The following is a 20415-nucleotide window of genomic DNA, read 5'->3' on the forward strand; positions in this document are numbered from 1 at the left end:
TATTAAAGATAATTAATTGGGAAAATAATTAACATTTGAGTAGTATTATTAAATCGTTAAAATCACCAATAAAAATAATATTATGAAAACCATTATATATAATTTATACATTAAATTTTATTTTTTTTCTCCTCCAAAAGTTTTTCTCAAGCTCTACCACTGCTTGTGGATATACAAAATGCGGTTGAGAGGGGAAAGTTAGATGACTAGTCAGGTTCTACTTAATATACTCAATACCATAGTTGTGAAATTTGATTTGGTCAAATCGGTCGGACCAATCCAATCGGGATTCAGTAGCCTAATCGGACCGATTTCATTATTAGATCGGTCACACAATTGACCCGGGATGATCCGGCCAAACCCAGTCGGTTAGGTACCAAATCTCGGTTGGATTGGTTCGATCCGACCGGTTTTATAAAAAAAAAACGGATCACCTCTATGATGTCATTTTAATGTCTTATTATTATCAATTGTTATTTTGGATTTTGGATCATGGATAATGTTAGTTATATACTTATATATAATAGATATATATATATAATTTTAAATTTTTAATATATGTCGAATCAAACCAGATTAATTAATGGTCAACCGATTGAACCAGGAACCTACTATCTTGAAGAGTTAAAGACCGGGCCGGGTATCACAACTATGCTGAGTACTCATGAGTGGGTCTGGTGGATTTTTTTTTTGAAAAAAGTCTCCCAACTCTACCTATTGCTTTGATGTGTTCGTCGGACAGAAAACATCCCAAATTCAACCTTTAAATGCCACAATTCAAAAAACAACTGATTGTTTCATCTTGAGCACCTCAGGTGTTCAATTTAAATTGAGCATGGGTAAACACAAAAATAAAAAGCTGATTAAGTAAATTACTAGTTGTGTATATCACAAGCTGATTAATATAAGCCTTCCTCTCGAAAGTAGTAGACTAGCTTAGACTTGTCTAATGTTCTCTGATTTCGTTTTCCGAGTGCCCTTTCAAATTTCTTGTCCTGCACACTTTCTCAAGTCCAAGATGTTGCTATGCACATATTTTCCTTGTTTACTCTTACGCAGCCATCCTCAATTTTTTAGTCTCTTATGCTTCAACCGAATTTGAAGTTATCTATTTATATTTATAAAAAGGCTTAATTACTATTTTAATCTCTAAATTTAGGAGAATGATTTTTTTAATCCTGAATTTTGACAAATTATCTTGTTTAGTCTCCGACATAATAAATTAATACTTTCTGATGATTTTTAACATTTGTTAGTGGTTTTTTAGTACTTTGTAATAATTTTAAAATGTAAATTAAAGCAATTAAAAAATAAAAATTAATTTATAGCAGTTAAAAATCACCGAGAAATATCAATTTATGATGTCAGACATTAAAATGATCATTTTTTAACAAAAGATTTTAAATTTTAGGGACTAATAGCTACCAAATTCAAGTACTAAAAAACTAATTAAATATATTTATAATACATAAAACGTTGTGTATCCATTTATGCTATCAGGGGATTCTCTTCCTATGTAGTTTGCTCAGTATCTCCAATCAATGAGATTCAACTGTTACATCCTTTATGCAAATTCTCTAAACAACGACCCACTCACTCTTTGTACAAACCACTGCTTAAAATTCTTCACTGTTGCTTTTATTTCACGTCCTCTTTCTCAAATTAACGAGTCTTTTAAGATCATGCATTTCTTCAAGTACATGTTCTATAAATTTTCAACAGAATAATAAACCATTTTCCAGAAAAAAAAAATGTTTATATATTCTAACCTGATTAGTTCAAAGGAAATAATGGAGTGGATGAACATGTAAAGCAATTTATTTATTTTTATGCAAGCATTGCATGTGAAATAATTGTATGTATAGGCCTACCAAATTTAATTTTTTATTGTTGAATAAATAATAATTCATACAACTTATGCATTCTTGCTATGTTGAATATTGCACATTTGATTGGCTTCAGTTACACGGCAACATTGATCTAGATAGCGGTTCCAATTTTATCTTGTAATTAAAGATTTTCATTCAAGCAAGTTGAAAGACAGCTTCTCTACTCACAGGATCTAAAAGTAACCCGAACATCTTTTCATCTTTTCGACCTTGTATAGGTTTAATGTATAAAAGTTGAACTGTGAAATGTTTTCAGTTAGCTTAAACTTCATTCTCATTTTTTTTGTTTCCCCGTGCCTCCTCCTTTAAGAGACAATTCTTTTTAAGACAGGACTAGACACTAAATGTGAACATATCTTTCAATAGAGATTCACACCTTGGTTTATTACATTGTGGATCCTTCCACTAGGTCCATCTCCTTTTAGTAACTTCAGTCTCATTTAAACAATTCTTTCTTCTATCCTTCTTTTGTATCATTATTTTTTTTTGTGAAGTAGGATAATCTTCTACTGAAAGTCAATAATTAATTTCTCGAGGTATTGGAATCCATTTAAATGATCGATCTCTTTCAATAAATATTTTTCCATACATACATGTTAGGAATGGAATCCATAATTCTTTTGTACCGTTTGAATAAATAACATAAATAAACTAAGAATCACAATCTTTACTTTATATCTCTTTCTCGCCAAACCATCAACCGACAACCGATGTTCCTCCGTCACACCATCAAATGACAATCCTCTACAATGGCATCAATTAGGACAGTTTAGCGTGTAAGGGTGTTTGGGCCGATTGCATTCAAGCTTTTAATGTGGAGGACAGGTAACTTTTAAAGAGAGTTATGCACTTTTTTTAATTTTAATGTGATTATGCATGATAAATTTATTAATTTTTAAAATAATTATTTTATAGTTATTCAAATAATGATTAGTGATTAGATGATAATGTAAAATTGGTTTTACATTGACAGTGCATAGACATTAAACTCACTTTTAAATTATAAAATGAATAAAAACATTTTCTTGTCCTACTAAATATGAAATTGTTCAAAATTCAATATATATTTTCGTTATTGTAAAATTGAAATGTATCATTTTTAGACCTAAAACAAGATTCAGATATCTAAACATATGTATTATTTTTTTTTACGTTGGTTATAAATGTCATATTTATATGTATAATCAATATAAAAAATGTTACATTTATATCGGTTATTTGTATCATCAATGTAAAAAACTGTTATTGTAGATTCAAATTCAATTTTGTGAAAACGAAAATCGTACTAAAAATTTTACATTAATAAATTAAGAATATTTTCTTACAAGGACAAAAATTATATTTTAATCTTAAAAATAATACAACTATCAATTTATTTTAACTTGTTTTAGTACTTTTAATTTCAACATTAAAACAACTTTTATAAAAAATGGTATTAGTTTTAATGTCAATTTACGCCATTGCTCTACTGGACCACTTTGATATGTGACCCATTTTGGACAAGAATTGTTAGCCGCTGGATTAAATGGTTATTATAGGCCAGCACACACTGGATTCCACAACCCTCTCCCACCAATTTCTCTTTCAATCGTTGGCCACTGTGTGTTGTTGTTGGCAAGAGGCTGCCGGAGATTCACCGTGCGCAGCGCAATGCCTTCCCCACGCATGCTACGGAACTGAAACCCAACGCATCCACTCCCCCGCCTCAACAACAAAAATAACTTCTCTCCTCGCTCATTGTACATTGTATGTTGTAAAAAAATAATTATATATATATATATATATATATATATATTGTAACAATTTGAGGTCTGCGTTGGTGACAACAGTGGTAAGGACGCAATCAGCGAAGAGGTCATTGAGTTAATCCAATGGCTGACAATTCTTGTCCACAGTAGGCTTGACCTCAGTTTTATAGTAACTTCTAAGATCAAAAGAATCTGATACAAACAAAGGCTACCTAAAAGGACGTCAAAAAGCAAAGTCTCTGCAGCTCTACCTTATCAATGAGTTTTGGGGTGAGAGCCAAAATTGTGAAACAGCCTGCAATGTTACAGCATACGCCATCAAAACTTTCCATAAACCTGAACATCACTACAATGTAAAATGTCTAACCTAGAGTGTAACACAGGCGCGCTTATTCTGTCAAATCTAGAAAGAGAATACCAACAAATGTCCAAACATTGATATCGGACTCGAATGCTGTGTGTATTTTAAAAAATTTAATATAGATGAGCTTTATTCAAGACTTAAAACTGAAACTGCATTTGGGGACTGTATCCAAGAGCTTCAAGATTAGCAGCCATAGCCTTGTTCATGGGAGGTGGTCCACACCTTAATATCTGTAAAATAATTAGTTAAGTTGTTATCTTAATGGTGTGTTTGGTTTAGAGGAGAGAAATAAGATAGAAATACAAGAGAGATAATTTGAAAAAGGAGATAAAATGACATGTTATATTGTTTGGTTTAAGAGAAATAGGTGAGAAATAATATTTTTTGTGGGAAAGAAAATCAATTTTTTTTTGTAACTACAACATCGATTCTTTTACCTAAATGTGAGTGGGGGAGATATGGAGTGCGAAAGTTACCTTAATATCTGATGCTGGTGCAGGGAAATCTGTTTGGATCATTTCCTTAGTGACGAATCCAACACCACCGTCCCATATTTCTGGTGGCTGCATGGTATATTTATTCACAACAAAAATGACAACATATTTAGAAGCTAGATGCCATGCTTGTAAATCCTCTAAATTATTGTCTAAGCAACAGCAAAAGAAGAAATAATACCAAGCAAATACAGTTAAAGTGAAACAAAAAGGCATAACGAAATGAAATGGAGCTAGTGGTTAAGAAGAGTTAAGATTGCCTGATTTAGAACATAGTAAACTTTGAATTGATTAGGGAACTTAATGGCAAAGGCATCCAGCTCTTCCTGTAAAAGAAAACATGCAAGATGGATGGAGATGTTGATCAGTACTCCAAGATTGAGAGTTATAAACTATAGCACATTCTTATTTTTTTCATTTTCGTGATCCCTGCACAACTGGATTTTGAAGATATTTCTCTGTTCAATGATCAATATACAAAAGATAAAGGGCATATGTACAGAAAGTCTATATATCTAGTTTACTGTATCATTTGATTAACATCATCCATAAACTGAAAAGTTCATATTAGAATTTCAATGGATGTTACGTTCCATGCAATACCCACTTGATATGGCCACACATCATGTATTGATTGAATAAAATTGTGAAATGAATACAGATGCTATGCATTTGTATAATGCAGCTGCATTTATGACTCATCAAGTAGTTACTAGTTACTACAGCAAAGTCTCCTAACTACTACTAAATTCTATCAGTATAACAAAGTTTATTCTATTTTTAGGAAGAATATAATAAGAGTGATATAAGCGAACTGTCAGCCATTGAGATTGCGTTTGATCGTGGGTGGAGAAAGTTATGGATTGAAAGTGACTCCAAGCTAGCGGTGGAGGCTGTGAATAACACAAGCTTGGTGCCTTGGGAGATTAGAAATCATTGGAAAAACTCTTTGTATTTAGCGAGATCTATGTCTTTTTTGATTGGTCACATTTATCGTGAGGGGAATTCTAGTGCAGACCTTCTAGCCTCTCAGACCACCATCTTAGATGGGTTTTTTTGGCGGGACTCTTGTCCTAGTTTTATTCAGAGAGTTTTTGTAAATGATAGGAATGCTAGACCTAACTTCAGAATTTAGATTTAGGTAGTTTTTCCTTTGTTTTGCCCTTGGGACCGGTCTGGTTCCCCCATGGATGGTCTTTTGTACTTTCATCTTCCTGATTTTATATATTTCAGGGGGCTGCTGGTTTGAGGTTATTGAGGTGCCAACATAGTTGGGATGTCAAGAACCTTTAAGCCGCAGCAACCCACACTTTTTCCTTAAAAGAAAAAACTTTAAATGGGAGAAGTTCGCCAAACCGACTAGGATCTTGGGGATGCCAGGGAGTATATTAGAAAATACTAGCTCCAGAGGTTTAAAAATAGACTGCAAGCTAAGAAGGAGAGAAGAGACTTAAGGGAAGACTGCTTTCAGGGCAAGCACTCAAGGGCCTTCGACATAGATACACAAAGCAAAGGGGATGAAGAATCTCTTGGGAGTATTTAGGCACCTGATTAATAGGACAACAGGTAGTGGGGAGCATGGAGATCTTGGAGACTGAAATGGGTAAGATTTCCCAAGTGAACAGATGATTGCTACTCTGTATCGGTGGATTTTAGTCGTTTCGTGCATGACAGATCCTGACTAGTCACTATGCAATGACATTAGAATTTCAGTTCATCTTTTCAGTCAGTGAGGTAAGTCAACTTCTTAATTTTCCCAATGAATGACATTAGGATGCAATAATTCGCATCCTAGAGTATATTAAAGGAGCTCCAACAACGATCTTTTATACATAGACAAAGATCATAACTCGAGCTGTAGCCTCCTGTAGGATATTTAAATGTTGATTTAGGTAGGCTCTCCCAATGACAAAATGTTACACAATCTTTATTGGTGGCAATCTGGTTTCTTGGAAAAGCAAGAAATAAAGTGAGGCTGCAAGATCTAGTGCAGAAGCAGAGTATTGAGTCACGGCTTCAACTACCTATGAGCTTTGACTCAAAGACCAGATTTAGGAACTCATTTATGATAATTTGAAAGCCTTATATGTTGACTTACATCCGTTCTTTCCCGAGAAAACCAAACATACTAAGATAGATTGTCATTTCCACCAAACCATCGAGAGTTTCTCAAAATAGTATATATGTGATGAACTTGGTACATGCAATTTATATGTTCCAATTTGAAGGACTGTTGCAAGCATGCAACTACAGTAATAATGTAAGTAGGGAAGATTATATAGTCTTTTAACTATGTTAATAAGGGTAACTATATATTTTTGTAATTATTTGTAATCATTCTTGTATTTATAACACCTAATATAAATATTTTCTCCACTGTGTAATTCACACAAGGATTTATTTATATGTCCTCTCATTTCTCTACCTTTCAACAACATTCAATCATGAAAAAAATATTTAGTTAGATTCTACTCTGGACATGCGACTAAACATGAAAACACAACTGCAGTACAAATGTAAACATTCTGGTTTCTACCAAAACAAAGGGCATGCGATGTCAGATAATAGTGCGTAGCCATAGTACAGCATTAGATATAATGATATGAAAGAACATAAAATCATCCCCCTTTTTTTATTAATGTTAGTTTGCATTGAATTCAAACAGGAAGTCACATTTCTTGCAGTGTTCCATGAGATTCACTCATGTTGGCCTACTCAACCAAAGTGCTTAGCATCTACAAGAAAGCGAAAAAGGAATAATTGTATGGGGTACTCATTTATCAATTTGATTGGTCACAGTAATGAATATGGATTAGAAAATTGAGAATATTCTAAACATGTCAAAGGTACATTCCACATGGGAAAATACAAGAATGTATAGAAGATTTACCTTCAAAAGAATGTCATCAAATGTGACATTGGCATATATCAAATTTATGTTGGTTTTGTCCTGTTGGTTTTCTAATATAGCTCTTGTAACCTCAAGAAAAAAGAAATATATATATATATAATTATTGCTAATTCAAAGTTCAAAAATGTAGAAATTGAAAGATCAAAGGAAGACACGGAATCCTTTACTTACACATACTTGAAACATTGGGGTGATGCCAGTGCCACCAGCAATCATACCCAAAGCTCTTACTTGGTTGGGCTGGTACTTAAAACGTCCCTGGAGATATAAGAGTAAGTACATTGCAAATAACTATGCATTAGATGATTATATATTTTTAAAATATAAGAATTTCCTATGCCAAAGAATATTATTGTTGTTAAAGGTATAAAATCGTTCATTAACCTTTACCAACATTGATGGACTTACACATTTTTTGGCATGGCATCAAAACATGGTCCACAATTCAAGGCAAAACAGCTCTAGCATGAGAGTGCATTAAGACTTAAGAGAGATATTAGGTGAAGTTTCACCACACTTTTATATCTCAAGTCACTGGTTTTCTGATAGATACCAACTGGTAAGGGAATAAGGACTAAATTTTATTCAAAGAAACAGAACAGAAATTACATATTATACAGGAAACTGAGTAGACTAGTTAATACATAGGTTTTCCCCAAGATGTTCGAGAGCCTGGTCTCTCCTAGAAAACCCACTCAAAAACTGCCTAACCCCCCCCCCCCCCCCTTTCCCCCTGCTGTTACTCCAGAATTTATTCTGCAATAACTGCTTAAGGCAGTTACGTATGGTCCTAAAAACACACGCACCTAATTAAAATAATTGCTTGAAATAACTACCATAAACAACAACTGAAACAATTCAGTCCTATTAATAAATCTTAAGTCTTGGCTCTCCTCTTATAATATTTACTTATAAGAGGCCTAACAATACTCCCCCCCAAAAGAGTCACCTTGTCCTCAAGGTGAAAAGAAGGAAATTGGTGCATGATGGTGTCTACTGGTTCCCAAGTGGCTTCAAAGTCTGGGAGGTCAGTCCATTGAATAAGCACCTCGGTAATCCCTGCAGCAATGTTACGCATGGCTTTTACAGCACCCGGTGTTACCTGCAACTCCAACTCCTCCGATAACATAGGTGGTAAAGGTTGAGGATTCACTGAAGGGGAGAGAGCCTTCTTGAGTAAAGAAACATGGAATACCGGGTGGATTTTACTCTCCGGTGGAAGGGCTAACTCAAAAGCAATTGCCCCAATCTGTTTTGTGATTTGGTAAGGACCATAAAAACGTGGACTAAGCTTCTCATTTGTCTTCCTAGCCAATGACCGTAGCCTATATGGCTGTAACTTAAGATACACCCAATCGCCAACATTTAATGGTATTGAACGCCTAGATCGATCAGCATACTTCTTCATTTGATTCTGCGCCTTGGCCAAATTTCCTTTGAGATCATGTAACATTTGGTCCCTGTCATTAGTCATCACGTTTACCTCTTCCACAATTGATGGAATAGTGACTCCTTTCAAAAGATGGGGTGGGTCACGACCATACAAGGCTTTGAAAGGAGTCAATTTCAGAGAGTTGTTGTAGTTGGTGTTAAACCAAAACTCAGCCCAACTTAACCACTTAGGCCATTGTTGAGGTTTAGTCCCTATGAGGCACCGCAGATAAGTCTCCAAGCAACGATTGACCACCTCGGTTTGGCCATCTGTTTGGGGATGGTAAGCAAAGCTAAATTTGAGTCTAGTGCTGGCCAATTTGAACAATTCTGACCAAAAATGGCTGAGAAAAATTTTGTCATGATCCGATACAATCGAAGAAGGGAACCCGTACAATTTAACTATCTCTTTGATAAAAACTTCAGCAACCTCTTTTGCAGTAAAGGGATGGCTAAGTGCAAGGAAATGAGCGTATTTAGTCAATCTATCAACCACTACTAAGATGACATTTTTTCCGTGAGCCCTGGGTAGCCCTTCAATGAAGTCCATGGATATATCAGCTCACACTTGAGTTGCTATAGGCAATGGTTGAAGAAGTCCTGCTGGAGAAAGAGCTTGATATTTATTCATTTGGCATACCTCACATGTAGCTACATGTTGCTGGATGTCTTTCCGCATTCCCTCCCAATAAACAACTTCTGAAATTCGTTTATAGGTTCTAAAGAAACCCGAATGTCCCCCCACAGCCGAATTGTGAAATTCTTGTAACAACAATGGAATTCGAGAAGAGCCTTTGGGAAGCACTAACCGTCCTTTATAAAACAGTTTCTGGTTCTGAAATTTATAGCCCGGATGGGAATTAATATCTTGTATCAGATCATGAATGATTCCTTGGAGCTTAGGATCGTGGTGAATTTCAGTTTCCCAATCTTTTATTTGCTCAAAGTGGACTGAAGACAAAGCTGAAAATGTCATCTTTCTAGAGAGAGCATCAGCCACCCCGTTTTCCTTTCCTGGTATATATTGTATCTCAAAATCCAAACCCATGAGTTTAGAGGTCCACCTGAAATATTCCTCGCCCATTACTCGCTGTTCAGTGAGGAATTTGAGGCTCTTCTGATCAGTTAAAATTATGAAGTGCCTTCCCAACAAGTAGTGCCATTTTTGGACAGCCATCACAATTGCCATTAATTTCCTCTCATATACTGACTTAGTTTGCACCCTATCAGATAAAGTTTGGCTGAGAAAAGCCACAGGTTGCCCTCCTGCATTTGAACTGCTCCTAGCCCTTTGTTGGATGCATCAGTTTCTATAGTAAACGTTTTGAAAAAATCAGGGACTGTCAGAATAGGCAACTCAGCCACCAATTGCTTTAAGTTTTCCAAGGCAGCTTGTGCTTCCTCATTCCATTGAAACTTTTCTTTCTTCAACAATTGAGTCAAAGGTCGGGCTATCTTACCATAGTCCTTAACAAACCTTCTATAGTAACCAGTCAACCCCAAAAATCCCCTCAGAGCCTTAACATCCTTGGGTTTAGGCCAGTCCAACATAGAATCAATTTTCCGAGGGTCTGCTGCCACACCTTCTGCAGAAATGATATGACCCAAATATTCCAATTGAGTTTGGCTAAAAATACATTTTTTTCTTATTAGCAAACAACTGGTTCTCCTTCAACAATGCCAAAACAGCCCGTAAATGCTCCTTATGGTCATCCTCACCTTTGCTGTAAACCAGAATATCGTCAAAGAAAACAAGTACAAATTTCCTCAAATATGGCTTTAGCACCTCGTTCATAAGAGATTGGAAGTTGGAAGGTGCATTGGTGAGTCCAAATGGCATGACAACAAACTCATAATGCCCTTCATGAGTCCGGAAAGCCGTTTTATGAATGTCCTCCTCACGCATCCTGATCTGATGGTAATCGGATCGTAAATCCAACTTTGAAAAAACCACTGCTCCTCCCAATTCATCAAGCAGTTCATCTATAATAGGAATAGGAAACTTATCTGGTATAGTAATCTTAGCCCGATAATCTACACAAAAACGCCATCCACCATCTTTTTTCTTCACCAAGATTATAGGACTAGAATAAGGACTAACACTAGTTCTAATTAGACCAGAGTTAAGCATATCATCTACTAACCTTTCAATTTCATTTTTCTGGTAATGTGGGTACCTATACGGTCTGATGTTGGGAATATTAGACCCTTCCTTCAACCGAATCGCATGATCTTGCCTCCTAGGCGGTGGTAATCCTTTCGGCTCTTGAAAGACTGATTCATACTCTTCCAAACTCGATTCTGTCCAAGCAGGATAAATTGCTGACTCTCTACCTTCCCCTTGCAAGTGACAGTACTTCACCAGGAATCCTTGATATTGATCACTTAGAGTCTTTAGGATAGATTTTAAAGAGGCTACAGCCCTAGTTAAAGCCGAGTCTCCCTTCAATGTGTGGTATCCGTTCGCAACTGGAATTTTAAGAGTTAATTCACGAAAATTTGCTCTTACTTCTCCCAAACTAGCCAACCATTCCATTCCCAACACCACATCTACTCCTCCAAGATCAAAAACATAGAAATCTTGTTGAATTTTTAGACCCTGCATCTCCAATGTCAATTCGGAACATATCCCTTCACAATCTAGCTTTCTCCCATCACCCACCTCCACAGTATAGATGGAGGTTGCATTCATATCTAATTCCTGTTGTTTCACAAACGTGGCTGAAATAAAATTATGAGAGGCTCCACAATCAATAAGTACCATGACTTGTTCCTTCCCAATCTTACCCCACAACTTAATTGTTTTCTTTGATGAAAGACCAGCAATACTACACATAGATAACTGGAGGTCTTTTGGCTCCCCCTCTTCCTCAATTGCATTAGTATCCCCTGCTGTACCCACTTCGTTATCCTCTTCGGTCAACACTAAAACTTGTAACTGTTTGTTGGCACACACATGACCTAGACCAAACTTTTCATCACACCGGAAACACAATCCCTTCCTAGACCTCTCTTGTAACTCCACATCTGTTAACTTTCTAAAGTTTCTTCCTCTGAAGGTATTGGAAACCTTCACTACACTTCCCTCTCCGGTAGAACTTCCAATCCCGAACACATTGGATTGTTGCTTCGCTCCCGGTTCCCACGTCACTGTGCAGTTGCTGTTGTACGTCCTCATTGGCCTGCTCATCGCACTTGTTGGATTTCCCCCCTTGATGGACAACTGGTTTTTCTCATCCACTCAATGTGCACAATCCATTAAATCAGACAAACTTTCTGTTGGATGGAGCTTTAACTCTGTCCTAATTATTTCCTTTAGTCCATTCAAAAAAATTCCTCTCAAGTATGCTGGTTCTGCACTCTTTAACGGACCAGCATAGAGTTCAAACTTCTCTCTGTATTCTTCCACTGAGCCTGTTTGTTTGAGACTCAGCAACAATTCAAAAGGACTGTCAACCATGGTGGGTTGGAAATGCCTAATAACCGTTGTCCGAAAATCCTCCCAATTTGGATGGTGCACAGAAAACTCCCACCATTGATACCAAGTCAGCGCTTTCCATTCCATTGCTACCGTAACCACCTGCAACTTTTCCTCTCCAGACATCCCCTTCAAATCAAAATACCTCTTTACTCTGGTTGTCCAGCCATACGCATCCTCTCCATCAAAAACAGGTATCTCTAACATCCTCCATCTATCCACTTTGTGTCATCCTCCATTGTGACTTCCGTGTGTTTCACCTTGAGGAATTGTGTGGCTGTGTTCGCTGCTCCCTTCTTCCTGTCTTGTACGAATTTCTTGCATTGCGGCCTGCACTTTCCTTAACTGTTCAACACTCTTCTCTATTGTTTCACGCATCGCCAGCAAGCCTTCAAACCCCCTCTCCAATGCCTCCATTCTAGCCTCCATGCTGCGTGTTGACACCATGAATTTGTCTCCAGGAACTTGTTGCTCTGATACCAGTTCATAGATACCAACTGGAAAGGGAATAAGGACTGAATTTTATTCAAAGAAACAGAACAGAAATTACAAATTACACAGGAAACTGAGTAGACTAGTTAATACATAAGTTTCCCCCAAGATGTTCGAGAGCCTGGTCTCTCCCTTCCTGAAAACCCACTCAAAAACTGCCTAACCCCCCCCTGCTGTTACTCCAGAATTTATTCTGCAATAACTGCTTAAGGCAGTTACGTATGATCCTAAAAACACACACATAATTTATTCTGCAATAACTGCTCAAGGTTGTATGGTCCTAAAAACACACACCTAATTAAAATAACACTGCTTGAAATAACTACCATAAACAACAACTGAAACAATTCAGTCCTATTAATAAATCTTAAGTCTTGGCTCTCCTCTTATAATATTTACTTATAAGAGGCCTAACATTTTCACAATAGGCTTGGACTAATAGCACTACCATAGATTATTGTTATTACAAATAGCAGAACACCAATGTTCTGTATTGAAGTGGTGAATAATATATCGAGGGTACATCTTTCATGTACTTTACTGTGTCAGATCTCTTACGTTTTCCTTTCTCTATCCCCCGATAACACCTTGGTATTTCATCTTTCAAGACATGCATTATCGTGATTTGTGAAAGAGAAGTTTTATATGCTCAACCATACCAATAAATCATAGCTGTGAAAGAACAGATCAGACAAAAAGAAAATGAGCTGCCAGATTATCAACAGTCAATGTATAACATTACTGACCTCACGAGTTGATAAAATTAACTATTTACACGGCACAAAAATGTACTTTATAATACCTATAGTGCTAATTAAGTAGACTCCAGTCATAAAGAAATGTAATAGATTTTACTAAAAGAAAAAGTTGATGACTATTTAGGATTATTTAAGAAATGCAGAGACACCTGTCGGGGTGATGGTGTTGGCAGGCTAGAACTAGGGACTTATACACTAATGATATTTGTGTTGGAAACAATGACAGTAACAAAGTAGTCAGGGCCATTGAGCAGTTAACTTAAAGGTAACGAGTAATGCAGTATAAATGTGAGACAAAAAAAAAAGAGATTATGGATTCATAATTTTCACAATCACAAATTGTGAAACTCAAATAAGGAGGATCGAGACATAATATCACTTGTTTTAAGGTCTGAAGTATCAAATTACTGATAGTTACACCAATCAATCCATTCAAAAAAAGTTTGTCCAACTTTTACTTGAAAGAAATATTATGCTTCAAGAATTTTGACAAGGAGTATCAAGTCAAGGTAAACTTGCAATTAGGTTAGCAGAGGATACTCATAATTTACTAGAATCAAACTAAAGATCCCCTTACTACCATTGTTATTGTACCAACAATGGAAGAAGATGATCGATGCAGGAGGTAAACAGAAAAATGCTAAAGACTGAATAAGCTGTGGTTTGAGGGGTTGCAAATTCTCATCACCAGAATGGTGGGTGAAGTTATGGGTAAGCAGACTCCCCTAACTTCACCCACCATTCTGGTATAACAACAACCCTTATTTATACAAATTAATAAAAATCCCTATTCCTTGTTCATGTGCATCTTCTTCCTATTGTATACTTGGGAAATAGGAAGTCTAACATATGTTTACAATAATCAAGAGCAACAACATCTTTAATTATCAATTTGACCACTTAATTACAGCACAGCCAAAACTTGGTAATAAATTAGTTGTCAAAAAGTCTTAGAAGCTAATCAAATAACATTAATGATAAATTATTTAGACAAACATAGGACTAGGGAAGTAATGTTAGAACCTTTGGTCCCTTCACAGCCATGTAATCACCTTCACGTATCTCCCTAAAGTGATGAGACATCCGTCCTTGTGGATACATCTAATTATTATACAAACAATACAGGTAGCAAAAGTCAATATCTATAGTTAAAAATAATAAATTGACAATAATCAAACACTGAGAAAAAAAAAAAAATAGTGGCAAATAACCTTCACAACCAATTCAAAGTATCCAACATCAGTATCCAATGTTGTAGGAGTATATGGTTTCACAACTTCTTCACCAAGACTATCCTTCCCTCTGAATAGAAGACCAAAGACATTCAAGATGAATAATGCATTATAATGCACCAAGGTGTATTCATTGAGTGTGATAATGTGATATAGTAACTCAATAAACTCATTGTGGGGTCCAATAGGAAATAAAGCACTAAAATGACATTAAGCACTAATAATATTATCAAATGAATTGGAAAAGAGAAATAAAGCAATATAAACCTGCAGCTGATATGTTGTCCAATAGGAAGTCCCAACACTGACTTAGGAGTAGGAAGATCAAATCGGAACGTGGCAACATTATGGCTGAGTTGAGTGCGTTTAACAAGTTTAAATTCTTTGAAGTTCTCAGGATCCAAGCACCCTACCACGAAATACAGAACCTGTATTTATTCTCAAGAACAAAAACCCCTCCCATTATGCTAGTTATTCAGAAGAAGATGGTAACAAAATGATAAAAATCCCAACTTAACTTTGATATCATGAAAGAATCAACAATATTTTTCAAATAATCCATCTGATCTTATATATAAGACCCAAGTACCTAATTTATCACAATTAAGAAAAATGATTATTTTAGTTCATAACAATAAATTTATCTTAAATTTATAATTTTTCCAAAACTATTCTTGTCATTAATACTCTTTTCACTTTTAATTGTTTGTCAATACATTCTTTCAATTTTAATTAGAGACATTTCTAGTCTAAAAATAATTAATATAAGAAATATTATAAATTGATTCTTATAAAAAAAAAAATATCATTTCAAATTTGGGTCTTCTAAATAATATCGGAGGGAGGATAAGTTAAGCTACATGCAAATAAATAAAAAAGAGCTAACATGCAAGCTTTAAGTTTCTGCACACATAGGAGAACAGTACAAATTGAATTGGCATGTTATCAGCAAATAAAATCCAATAAATCTATAATTAGGTCAATTAAAAATGTCCCTTTATGCATAGACCCACCCAAAAGCATGGGTAATTACTAGGTGAAAGCTCATGAATGCATAGACCTACCACCTACTTTATGCTAAAATTCAATAGTTAATCATAAGAGGGTAACAAAAAGATAAGCATCCCAACTTAACTTTGATATCATGCAAAAAAACCAACATTTCAATTATATGTTAAGCTACCAGACAACAAATAAATTAAAAAAATAAAAAGTAAAAAAGAGCTACTTTTAAGTTTCTACACACAGTAGAACAGTACAAATAAAATAGGCATGCTATCGGCCAATGAAATGCAATAAATCTTTAATCAAGTCAATTAAAAATGTCCCTTTCTGTTTTCTTCCCTACATGGGGTACTATTTTTGGAAATATTTTCTGCATTCACAAAATCCCATTAAAAAAAAAAATTCTTATCGACAAATCATTTTGGCACACCCACATGCAATTGTTTTAGGACCCATATCGAAAGAAACCAAAACAAACAACTCAACCCCTTTCGAAAGGAATCAATTTATTGGTGGCAATGAAAAAAAATCCAAAACAGAAAAAAAAAGACAAAAGCAAAACCTTTTGGCTTCTTGGTGACGTAGTAATAGTAAGCGGTGCCACCAACAATGGCAACAAGAGCAACTGCCATGCTTATCATCTCTACCCTGTGACTCTGCGAAAATTCCATTTTTTGAGATCTGGGATTTTTTCCAACGATGATAAATGGGTTCTTCTTTCTTCTTTTGGTCGAAAGCTTATTATTGGTTTTTGGTCAAAATGGTTGCAACTTGCAATGATGAAAATTTATATGCCTTGTAGCAACAATACAAGTTGCTTGCTTGCTTGCGTGCGCCATCTCTCTCTCGCATCAAGCTTTATATTATTCTCTTTATACGGTTGCACGCCTAAAGACTTTTGCAATATAAATGATTAAGGTTAATATGATGCTCAACTTTTAATAAATGTTAAATTTAGTTGCTTCAATTTATAATTTTATAAAAGTTTTAATTTGATCTATAATATTTAAAAAAAAATATTATTTATTTAAATCATTGATGTCACCTAAAATATAATAAAACAATAAAGTAAATAATATTTTTTTTATTAAACTAGGGGTTAAAATAAAAAGGAGGGCGTTACTTGAGACATCCAACAATTTTGTTGGGGCACCAGCAACGTTGGTGAAAGGGCTAAAATGTCCTTCATTATTTTGTTATAAAAGGTTAAAGTGACTTGTCCATACGAGTCATTATTCATTTTTCTCTCGCACCGCTTTCTTCTTCTTTTACCTTGGTTCTTCGTCTTCCTCTTTTTTCCGGCACTCCTTGTTCATCTTCGTCTTTCCTCCAGTGCTGCTTGATCTTCCTCTTTCCTCCATATCTTCGTTGTTGCTACTGCATTGTTCGTGGTAATTGGTTGTTGCTACTGCATTGTTGTTGGTGATCCTTTCATTTCGTCTTCTTGGTGGGTCGTGGTCCGTTGTTGGTGATTGTTCTTCCTTTCATTTCTTTTGTCGCCATTGAGGTTAGTATTCTCCTTCTCCATATGTTTGTGCCATGTAATGTTGTGTGTTGATTTCTATTGTGGCTACTTCGATTTGTTGTTGTTCGAAGTGCATCAATGGTGGAAACAATTTTTTTTTCGAAATAAAAACCCATATGGATTGATAATCCGTATGGTTCATACGGATTACGGATTAATGATCCTTATGATTTTTTTTTCTTTTATATTGCTTTGTAGTGTGGTTATGTTTTGTAATATTTTTTGAAATTTGATAATGTATTGATTTTTTATCATTTATATTCTTATTTGGTCAATGTTATTTTTTATATAATGTTTTTTATTATGCTGCGTGGGGTTATTTTTATTATGCTGTATGAATTAGTTTTTGTGATTTATTTGTTATGTATATTAATATAAGATCAGAGTAGATTAGATTTCCAAAACTAAGATTAAGATTAGATTAGATTTCAAAAACTAAGACTAAGATTAGATTAGATTTCCAAAAGTAATACTAGATTAGTTTTCCCAAAATATTAAATTAAAATATTGTAATATTATATTTGTTTAACGTTAAAAAATTGAAACAAATAATTAAATTTGCTAGTTATGAAAAAATATTGAAATGATAAAAAATATTTAAAACAATTTAAATTTGTTAGTTATAAAAATAATCAAAACAAATATAAAATTTGCTAGTTATAAAATTTTAAATTATTTTAACTTGTTATACACACTATTGAAACAAATATTTGGAATGTATAACAAAGTTGTAAGTTATAAAAAATAACTGAAATAAAATTTTTAAATATATTAAATTTTTTAGTTATAAATATATTGTCATAAAAATTTAAAAGATTTCAAAATTGTTAGTTAGTTTTTAAAAATTAATTGAAACGAAAATGTATATGAAAATTTTGATGAAACAAAAATTTAAATTTTAAAATATGATTGAAATAAAATTTTAGAATATATTATTTTATTAGTTATAAAAAATATTGAAACCAAAATTTAAAATTTTTACAAATAATATAATTCAATTTTGTTAGTTTGATAAATTTTTTGAACAAACATTGAAAATAATTTAATTTTGTTAGTTTTACAAAAGCTTGGAACAAATATTTAAAATAAAAAAATTGTTAGTTAGTTTAAAACAAATGTTGAAACAAATATTTAAAATAATTTTAAAATGTTAGCTAGATTAAAAGAATTATTGAAACAAATGTTTAAAATAATTTAATATTGTTAGTCAGTTTAAAACAATTGTTGAAATAAATATTTAAAATTTATTTTAAAACAATTATTGAAACAAATATTTAAAATAATTAAAAATTGTTTGTTAGTTTAAAACGATTGTTGAAACAAAAATACACAATAATTTTAATAATATTGTGCAGCGGTTAGAACTAGAGGTCTTGGTCGTGCTTTAGGCAGAGCAATAGGAAAAGTCCTGGGAGGAGACAAGCGAGTGATAATGATAATGATGGCCCCAGCGGCGAAGACCTACCGCATTGCTCGCAGGCAGCGACAGCAAGAGCGTGTTGTTGAGGATTCTCCTACGGCTACAGAGGAATTGTACGAAGAGCAGCAAGAAGCACCTGTTGAGGATCGTTCTACTGATGTTGAGGGTTTTCTAGGCGGATCCCATGACACATCAGTTCTGAGAGATTATGAAAATCATATTGCTATCAGAATATGGAATGGAGAGGTTTGTATTTTTTAAAAAACAAAAAACACGTAATTTACAACTTAATAATATTTTTACATGGTCAATATTAATATTTGCAGGAACGTCCTGAGTTGAAGTTATCTTCCCATGAAAGGAAGATGGCTAAGTTCAGGAGGTTGGCTCTAGAGATTGAAGGCCTTGTGGCTGTTAGCGGACTAAGTCCTGTGATCGCATGTTCCCTAGATACGGGCGATCGAAGACTAATGTTCGCTTTTGTGGAACGTTGGCATAAGGAAACTAGTAGTTTCCATTTGCTCGTCGGAGAGGTGACTATCACCTTGGATGACGTGGCATTGTTGCTACATTTGCCTATCGTAGGAGCATTCCACAGCTTTGAGCAACTTCATGTCGGTGATGCTGTCGAGATGTTGGTTGAATTACTCGAGGTTAGCGCTACAAAGGCGAGAGCTAAGACGATTCAATGTCATGGCTCTTATGTTCGACTGTCGTGGCTACAAGACGTGTATCAAATGAAGATCAATGCATGTCACTAGATTGTAGTAGCACAAGCATAGTTGTTGCATCTGCTTGGATGCACACTCTTTGCTAACAAGAGTGCCACACACGTGCACGTGGTATTCTTGGATGCACTATGTGACTTGACGCAGAGTGCGACTTATGCTTGGGGCGCTGCTGCACTTGTGCACATGTATGATAATTTAAATGAGGTGTCGAAAAGCACGGCGAGGCAGCTTGCAGGATATATCACCCCGTTACAGGTTAGTTAACATGTTACAAAAAATATTTTTCATCGGCGTTGATTATTATATTTTGTCATGTATTTTAATGAATATGTTTGCAAAATATATTTAGTGTTGGATCTACAAGCATTTTTCGTCTGTTGGCTCTGCCCTAGCTGCCGAGGATTATGATGAGAGGAGATCATGCACATGCCAATGGATCTCTGGCAAGGCATTGCCCGTGTCGACATATCACAGGTGTCTGGACAGACTAACCCCTGACGTAGTGTGTTGGATTCCATATGGTGATCATCGCTCATTTAGAGAATTTGAGGTCATCACGTTTTTCGGCCATCTCAGATGGGGTCCCTTGACGGTCATTCACCGACCAGAGAAGGTGGTACGACAGTTTGGATACATCCAGACTATTCCGCCACATCTTGCTACGCCTTCAGTTTCTTTTGAAGAGATGGACGATAGATGGATGCAATTCAGTGACTACATTGCACCTGTAGGAAAAATTTGTGTAGTGTCTGGCCAGTGTTCGCCATATTACATGGATTGGTTCTACATGATATCACACCTATTCATGAGTTCGACACAGCTAGGGGATCCTCCTAGAGTTTCGCTGGTTCAGCAATATGACACATTTGTTGAACCAGATGTGCATCAACAACCGGTGGCGGCAGCGACACTTAATAAGGTAGACGCTGATGTGCAT

General features: G+C 35.1%; 1 protein-coding gene across 4 annotated transcripts; it reads right to left on the minus strand.

The window, feature by feature from the left end:
* Nucleotides 1-3865: 3865 nt before the first annotated feature.
* On the minus strand, nt 3866-16677 carry LOC100812559 (NADH--cytochrome b5 reductase 1). Of its 4 annotated transcripts, none has more exons than XM_003556790.5 (9): nt 16365-16677; nt 15065-15206; nt 14777-14867; nt 14589-14666; nt 7584-7664; nt 7386-7475; nt 4756-4821; nt 4478-4564; nt 3866-4231 (listed from the first exon to the last, which is right to left on the minus strand). In XM_003556790.5, the coding sequence occupies exons 1-9, from the start codon at nt 16471-16473 to the stop codon at nt 4139-4141; spliced, it is 837 nt and encodes a 278-aa protein (XP_003556838.1). In that variant the 5' UTR covers nt 16474-16677; the 3' UTR covers nt 3866-4138. The 4 variants fall into 4 exon arrangements, with proteins under 4 accessions (XP_003556838.1, XP_006605580.1, XP_014628300.1 ...); XM_006605517.4 differs by having other exon boundaries at nt 7578-7664; nt 16365-16671; XM_014772814.3 differs by lacking the exon at nt 7386-7475 and having other exon boundaries at nt 16365-16671.
* Between the last annotated feature and the right edge of the window lie 3738 nt (nt 16678-20415).

This window comes from Glycine max, chromosome 20 (genome assembly GCF_000004515.6).
Source record: "Glycine max cultivar Williams 82 chromosome 20, Glycine_max_v4.0, whole genome shotgun sequence".
In the NCBI taxonomy this organism is placed as follows: Eukaryota; Viridiplantae; Streptophyta; class Magnoliopsida; order Fabales; family Fabaceae; genus Glycine; species Glycine max.

Coding starts and splice junctions, on each gene's coding strand:
- LOC100812559 (XM_006605517.4), bottom strand. CDS start 16,473: ATGGAATTTTCGCAGAGTCACAGGGTAGAGATGATAAGCATGGCAGTT. Junction 14,667..14,776: donor ACTTTGAATTGGTTGTGAAG/GTTATTTGCCAC, acceptor TATAATAATTAG/ATGTATCCACAAGGACGGAT. Junction 7,665..14,588: donor TGGCTGTGAAGGGACCAAAG/GTTCTAACATTA, acceptor TTATATCTCCAG/GGACGTTTTAAGTACCAGCC.